The sequence below is a fragment of the Festucalex cinctus genome, chromosome 5 (assembly GCF_051991245.1).
Source record: "Festucalex cinctus isolate MCC-2025b chromosome 5, RoL_Fcin_1.0, whole genome shotgun sequence".
NCBI classification, from domain to species: domain Eukaryota; kingdom Metazoa; phylum Chordata; class Actinopteri; order Syngnathiformes; family Syngnathidae; genus Festucalex; species Festucalex cinctus.
In genome coordinates this window covers 20348151-20356360 of record NC_135415.1, presented here as the reverse complement: position 1 = coordinate 20356360, position 8210 = coordinate 20348151, and the positions used below count along the sequence as shown (strand labels likewise).

The following is an 8210-nucleotide window of genomic DNA, read 5'->3' as shown; positions in this document are numbered from 1 at the left end:
TACAGTATATAAAGCTTTAGTGACAAAAGGAGAAGGCACAGCGAGAGGACATGTAAACACGTTTGTTTGGGTTAGCTGCAGTAGTCTGTTAAAAAATAAGGCTGGAAAAAGTGTCTAATTTCATCCTGATGACTTCTGTGGCCAAACCGAAGCTGATTATTTCAACAGAATGCCTAAAAGTTGCATTAAATCAGGGGTGTCCCAGAGATTCATTTAAAAATTGTTCATCCTTAGTAGTAGTAGTAGTCAGTGGTGTTGTTGCACCCTCACTTTTTTCGAGCCCCAACAACATCCCCATGTTATTTTTGTTAATGTCACGTTAGTTTATACTGCCAAAAAATGGACGACAGGCCTCAAATGTCCTACTGTACTGTACTTTGGACACCCCTGTGCGAACTAAACACATTGGTCCTCCCAGCCTTGGATTTGCCCCCCTTGGAAGTCCCACCGAGCGGCGGCACCACCGTCCGGCTTTTTCAGTCAAAAACTTTATGTCGCGGCGTCGCGCATGTGGGTCCTACGCAGCGTCGTACTTGCGCAGCGCCTCCTCCAGCGTGGCCGTGATCTTGTGGAAGAAGGCCATCTGCTGCGTCAGGAAGTGTTGCATCTGCGCCCGGAAGTCGCGCACGCGGATCTGGTGGAAGTGCTGGATCTCGGCCAGCGTGGCGCACGAGATGATGTTGCAGCGCTCGGTGATGCCCTCCGCCTGCGCCGCCTCCATCTTGCCCTCTTCCACGTGACGCTGGCTCTCCTTCACCTTGGTCAGGGCGCCTGCTCGCACAAAAACAAAACATAGAAAAATGGCTATCAAGACTAAACTCATGGTGTTACCATAGTTCCACCTATAGTACATGCGGCAACTGCAGATGGGGAAGGCATCCTTTGGGGGAAGGCATCCTTTGGGGGAAGTCATCATTTGTACAAAAATGCAGTTATTTATTCAATGGCAAAAGGAGGGAGGTATTTATTTTGACAATTTATTCATTTATTTATTTATTTTTACAAAATGGCATTTATTTATTTAACTGCAGATGGGAGGTCTTTATTCGTACAGAAACTGCATTCATGTCACTGTAAATGATGGAGGTCTTTATCTTTACAAAATTATATTTATTTACTTAACTGTAAATGGCAGAATGTTATTTGTACAAAACAACATTCATTCAATTGTAATTGAGGGAGGCTTTTATTTTTACTGAATGACATTTATTTACTACTGCAAATGCAATGTCTGTACTTGTACAAAGCATTTATTTACTCAACTGCAGATGTGGGTGGCCTTTATTTGTACTAAAACAAGCATATATTTCATTAACTAAAAATGGAGGAGGTCTTTATTTTTTAGAAAATCACTTTGTTTTTTGTCAACTACAAATGAGGAGGTATCCATCAGGAGGTGTCTGTACAAAAATAGGATTTATTTACTTGATTACAAATTGCAAACAGTATTTATATACTACAGATGGGGGAGGTCTTCATTTATTTACTCAACTGCAGATGGGCTCTCTAGAAAACAGCTGGATGTGTGTGACAGAGGCTTTGAATTATCTAAGGGAGTGTTTACATGCTTTGGTGGGTGCTGCTGTTTTGGTTAGCAACAGGTTTTAAATAAGATGGCATTTATTTGTCTTGAATGGATAACTAATTGATGCATTGCGTTTATTAGAGGGATGGCAAAATGTGGTATTTATTGTTGCGGTCTGAGAGAGGAAGTCATGAGGGGAAAACAGCTCGCAGATTCTTACTTTTTAACCAGTGTTCCTCACTAACCTAACATGCACTTTCTTTTCTTTGCTGCTAGAGTCTACAAGTTAGCGTCCAACTTTATGTACACAGACACGATTAAGGATTGCAAAAGCGCCATTTAAGGAAATCTCCGCCTGCTAAGGTCAGTGGCTATTTCGAGGGAAAAACATTAGCACCGCCCCTGCAACATGCTTCATTTTGAATAATGCGCTCAATCACTACGAAATCAAACGCAAAGAAAACTTTTTCCACACTAGTGGGAGCATTTGCACATGCATGACGAGCAGATTGAGACATGATGATGCTTCGCAACCCCACATTTTCACACTGAAACCAAAGTGGAGCCACTTCCTTTAAAACACACACATTGCTGTATGTAAGCCATCCTGTTGGCCCAACTTAGCAGTCAATACAGGAAGATGTCCCGAAAAAAAAATAAAAATAAAAATAGAAGTCACAGAAAGCAAATTAAGATGTTCCTTCTTTATTTTTAGAACTGGTGAATGTAGAAAGATTCAATTTTTTTTCCCCCAGCAGCTATTCATACTGTAGTAACCTTATAGGAAGAGTTTAAAGGCAAATATTTATGCAAATAGCAGGTTAAAAAAATGATGTCATAAATTCATCTGTCAACATAGTGTTGACTACAAAAAAATCTGAAGTGATTGTTTAAATGGCCATTTTTAGTCGGGCTTCTTGCTTAAATGAGTTTGCTGATAAGACCCCAGCCATTACATGGTCTCCCAGGGGACGCTCACTGTTGAAACATTCTCCTTGAATAGCATGAGAAAATGTATCCAAACTGGCCAATAATAAGCCACACACATAAACGGAACATTACTAATTTACTAAGCCATTACATCAATGTGGACTGTTTTCACACTGGACAGAGCACCAAGACAAAAAGTGCTATTGATTAACCATCTCCGACTGAAGTGAACTGAAGTCCGAGAGGAGCAACAATAAGAGCGTAAACAAACACAGCTGTCCACAGCCTGAAATACTTCAAACCTCAAAGGTGCGCACTTTACCTCCCGTGCTTTCAAAGTCCTCTAATGCTCTAAACAGGAAGAACTGTTTGCAAGGAAAAAGCTTTGACAATATATCAAACAATCACAACTTCAAGTGGACATGTTATGGAAAATCGATTTTGAATTTGACTGTATGGCCCACCAAATGCCTCCGAGGAGATCCCTCCCCAGAGGGTGGTTAGGCGCAGGTGGCACCGAGCCCCGCCGGGCCGATTTTACGTAATCCCTGCTTACATAATACTCAGCGAGTCGAGCGTGCGACGTGAGCAACAATCCCTATCTCGTCGCCACGCTTATCCATTGACGGTTGCCGACCAGATTGTTTCTCACTTGTGTGATTTTGCTCATCAGTAAAATAACCAAATGTAAGTGAGGACATTCTATCTGACCCCATTTTAATGTTGTTTCAGGTTGGTCTACTATAATTCCGACCTTCAATCTCATTATCACTTTTGAGGTTTATAAATAGGCAAAGCGTTATTTTTTGTGTAATGATGCACTCTGTAACAATTTTCCCAAAAATATCTTTACAATAGCCTTTTTATTTGACCATTTATGACTGAAACATTTTTTTTAATTGGTAGATTAACACCTTAGCTGTTCATAATGGATGTGATGTGACATGTGCATTGTGTACATGAAGAAGGGAAAATGCATTTTTCGGGCACAGGTGGCAGTGGTGATTCAAGATTCAATTGTCTGTGTTCAGTAGCTTTAACTAACTTTAAAGTAGATTCATAACAGTTTGCAGGATTTAAATTTGAGCTGGATTTACACATGCAAGGTCCAAGGAGGACCCAATTCTAATTTTATTTCTAAACAAATGGTAGGGTGTTGAAAATAAATGACATAACACTCAACAGGTTTCCAAAAGCTGAATATTGACTCGCATCATGAGCAAGCCAACTATGCTCAGGCTAATGGCTAATGGAGTCCCTGCAGATGTCGAGATCAATAGTGATGTCCAATGGGTCAACTCACTCGACTGTGTGTGTGTTTTTTTTGTTTTTTTGTTTTTTTTTGCTACAAAGGTTGCCAAACACTAATGTCTGGTGTGGCTTTCATTTCCGTTTGTGACTACGTGTGTGGTAAATGTCAATGTTATTCTATGTATTAAAAAACAAAAACAAAAAAAAAACTGCACGGATCACTGCCAGGAAGCTCATGTGCTCGTAGAATAAATAGCACTTAAGATGAATAAACATGCTGGAAAAACATTAGCTTATAAGCAAGAAGCAGCAAAGATCATTTTGGTTATATCCTGTGGCTGTCACTTTTATTTGCTAGCTATCGAGTCATGATGAGCTCGAGGATATTGGACATGATGTCACAGCAGTCAACACGGAGGACTGAGTCACCTGTTCAGGTCAGCTGACTCGTGAATGAAAGGCACTTAGAGCTGTTTATTATGGAGTCAATGGGCCCAGTGTCAAATCGGACAGTCAACAATCTTACTTTGGAATGTTGGAGGTTCGTGCATGACCATTTTTGGTAAACTTACATGACGTGAAAAAGTGTTTACCTTCTTCTCAAATTCTTAACTTTTTTTTTTTTTGCATAGCTTCCCCACTATATTCATCATCATCTCGACCACTTAACAAATATAGATACCAGATGCCAAAAACTTGAGTTTTTATGTAGTTACGTTGTTGAAGGTCTGAGCTCTATGTAATCCTGTTTACAAGTTGGAGTGTTCGACAAAGATGGCATTCCAAGACCAGAATTGTAGCAGCTGTTGAAAGCTCAAGGTATTGAACGTGGACACCGTCGGAGCTTCGGGCATGAATTATTAATGGCTCATCCAGTGGTGGTATTTATATTTAGTGAGGCCTGGATGCAACATGGCATCACAAGGATTAATTCGCATTATCCTCTTATCTCGTCTTGGTTTCCGTGTTCGACACGGTGCTTTCTCCATGGTCCTCAGCAGCGAACGCTGCAAGAAGTAAATATGCTGCAGCACATTAACCACGCCGGCCATGTACTTGATTGGAGGGTGTTTATAAGTAAAGCCTTCCTATCCTCTCAGAAGGAAGCAATTGTGGCTTTATTGCAAGAAGCGCCGCTTACATCCTGCTCGACAAATGCGTCAACTGTGTGTCATTGTGTCACCGCCGAACAATGTTGCCTCTCAGGAGACGACCGCATCGTGAGAACAATCGGGGGTTCGCTTCTTGTGGGATGTTGACCTCGACCGACTTTCTGTGGCAATGATTGGAACTAGTGATAGACCGATATGGTTTTTTCAAGGCCGATACCGATACAGATTATTTGTAGTCAAGTTGGCCGATAACCGATATTTCAAGCCGATATTCATTTGCAGTAAAATGGGGAGGGGGGGGGAATTCTTTCAAACTATATATAATTTCTCACTGAGTAACAAATTCATGTGAATGTAGCTCATTTGGGGTTTTTGTTAGGGTTCGTAAAAACGTTTCAAAAAGATTTTTGCGGTGAAAAATTGTGTGAATATGTTCCAAATGTGTTTACGACAAATAAAAACTGACTGCGAACATCTTACAAATCCTGATGAAAACCCCAAATTCGCTACGTTCGCAAGTATCCCCTGCTCAGTGAGCTTTATCGGCCTTCAGATTCAAAACATGGCCGATGCCGATATTTGTCAAAATGCCAAATATCGGCCGGGGCCGATTATCGGTCTATCCCTAATTGGAACGCATTAAGTTACATTAACATGTGTTGCTGGGAACTTACAAACTTTGGCAAATAGTGAACAATTCTTCAAAAAGAGGCTTTATCTATTTAATGTCACTCCCGTCTGATGTTTACAGTAAAACTAAAGACCCAATTAAGAGAATTACAATTTACATTTTTTTTTTTTGGGGGGGGGGGGCATAACTTAGCCATTCAGCCTGCTACCTTAATGCTAACGCTAAATAGTATCCATGTTGCAGTATGAACAGCGCACCAATAAATATGGACATTAGTCATATATTCTTTATCCTCTGCGAAAAATGATTTATATAGTGCCATACTGAAGATCTAAGAAGAGTTGAGACATCTTAAATTTCATAATTGTATGTTTTCATAAAGTACAATGTTATGGAGTGAAACTCACACAAACGCTTTAGCATTACACTTATAGCAATAGTAGATATTCTTCACTATGAGACAAATGAGTAAATATTAATGAAATTCAATCTCGAGTCGACTTTCTTCTACCGTTTTTATTTTAATGTGCCACTGCACTACGCTGCCCCATGAGGCCAAAGCATGCACAGCAGCAGGAGCCAGTATTTATATTTGTGAATGTTACTATGTTTTGTCATCTTCAGCTCCACCATAAAGCTACTAAAGGCAGAAAATTGAATTTCAACTGCCACCTGTGGCCGAAAAATGAAACTGCACTTTTTCCCTTCTTCACGTACACAAGGAGCACATGACGTCACATCCGCAGACAGAGGGCAGGAAATTGAACCCGAATCCGGTCTGAAAGCTATTGGTCACAGGCTTGCAGGAGTTCCCATTATGAATAGCTAAGGTTTTAGTCTACTAATAAAAAAATGCTTCAGTCATAAATGGTCAAATAAAAAGGCTATTGTCAAGGTATTTTGGGCAAATTGTTACAAAGTGCAGCTTTTAAGCAGATGAGCTGTATAGAAAATGGATGGGCAGCTAATGTGATGTGTTACCTTTCTGGACGTGGATGATGTCCGGGTAGTTGGCCAGGTGTCCCTGATAAAGAGCTAACAGGTCCATGATAGGGTCCAGATCCTTGTTGGGTTGCTCAGCGAAGTAATCCCCGATGGATTCAAAGGCGTCGCCCGTGAAGGAGATGGCTTGGTTGAGTCCGGCCGAGTAGACCTGCTGGTCCATCTCGAAGGCCTGGCTGAGGACCTTGAAGGACACGCCCATCTTGTGGTACTCCTTCCGGAAACCGCTCATCTGCTTGCGTGCAAATTCGCCGGCGGTGGCGTTGAGCTGCAGGGCGCTGTCGTCCATCCTCTTGGTGAAGGCCTTGAAGCCGTCGATCTTGCTCTCCACCTCCTGGAAGTCGAGCGGCGCCGCCGGCGTGCTGATGGTGAGGAAGAAGTTGGCGCCGACCATCTCGTCCTTCTCCGCCTTCCTCTTGCCCATCTTCCAGGCTTTCTCGTCCGTGCTGCAGGTGAGGAAGTGCTGGAAGACGTCGCAGCGCGCCAGCACCGGGTGGCTGGTCATGTGGTTCATCCACCAGATGAGGCCCTTCCGCCTCTTGCTGATGAAGTCCTCCTCGAAGCGACCCGTGGCCTGCTTCTCGGGGATGTGGGGCACCGAGATGACGGGGAACTTCTCCACCAGGCGGGCGTACAGCCAGTCGAAGTGCTTGTAGCGCCGGTTCACCTGCTCCTGGGTGTGCGTGGGCGTCAGTTTATACGACATGTAGCTCTTCATCCCTTTGAACTTGGTCTGCTTGGTGGGGTCGTCGATGGCGCAGGTGAACGGGTACGGGTTCTCCTGCCACTCTGGACCGTGCTGGCCCATCACCACGCAGATCTTATCCCCGTCCTTCACGAAACCCGCCGCCTCGCCCAGAACGAAGGCCTCACCTCCGGATTTGACAAAAGTGGAGAACCGGTTCAGGTTTCGGCTGACTGTCGCCGAGCTCTTGGGGTGCTGTCCTCTCGCCATGGAGGATGTGGACACCCTGTAGGTGGACGCCCCGTTGCCCTCAAAGTCCCGGTACCGGCCTCCCGTGGTGCCCGGCTCGTCCGCCGCAGTGGAGCTGTCATCCCAGTCGTCGTCCCAGTCATCGTCGCTACCCTGGCTGGGCTGCTGGTTGATCTGTTGCTGCGAAGGGGGCGGGAAGGCATTATCCGCCCTCTCCGTGGATGGCACGTTAGCGTAGCGGGACTCGGTTTGCGTGTCCCCGGACGTCTTGTTGTTGTCCCCCCGCAGAATCTCCACGTAGGACGCGGGGAACAGCCCCCTCTCGCCTTTACTATTCGTTCCCTCCAGCCATCCCTCGATGTCCTTCTCGCTGTACAAACTTACTATCTCGTTCTCGCGCACCGACACCTCGCCGGGGTTCTCCGAGTTGAAGTCGTAAATGGCCCTGGCCCGGAGGAGCGCCGCCATGCTCGGAATGAAGCGGGGGAACGAGCAGAAGGGGGCGGCGGGCTAAGTTCCGACCCGCTGACCGGGGCCGGGGGGAGGTTAGAGAACAGCGCGGCGGGCAGATCCAGCTAGCTGTCCCTCCCAGCCCGACACTAACTACGTACAAGTCCGTATTCACGCTTCTTAAATCAGCATGTATTCCCTTTAGCCTCAAAAACTGTCAAATGAACGTTTTGGTCTCCTGCTCCTCACCTCCGGACTGCCTTCTATCCCCTTCGGACGCTGCCTGCTGCCTGGTGCTGCTCAGCAACAGCAAGTCGGCCAGGCTAGCTAATCGAAGGCGGAGCTGTGATTCCCCTACCCGCCCCTAGACAGCAA

General features: G+C 44.8%; 1 protein-coding gene across 1 annotated transcript; it reads right to left on the bottom strand.

The window, feature by feature from the left end:
• On the bottom strand, nucleotides 1–8210 carry snx18a (sorting nexin 18a). Its single transcript, XM_077522409.1, has 2 exons — nucleotides 6431–8210; nucleotides 1–771 (listed from the first exon to the last, which is right to left on the bottom strand). Exons 1-2 carry the CDS (start codon nucleotides 7851–7853, stop codon nucleotides 518–520), a joined length of 1677 nt encoding a protein of 558 aa, XP_077378535.1. The 5' UTR covers nucleotides 7854–8210; the 3' UTR covers nucleotides 1–517.

What these genes read in the sequence shown, in the direction of transcription:
- snx18a (XM_077522409.1), bottom strand. Translation starts at nt 7,853, where the DNA reads ATGGCGGCGCTCCTCCGGGCCAGGGCCATTTACGACTTCAACTCGGAG. An exon ending in CATCATCCACGTCCAGAAAG is followed by an intron (nt 772 to 6,430) that starts GTAACACATCAC and finishes TTGTGCGAGCAG; the next exon opens with GCGCCCTGACCAAGGTGAAG.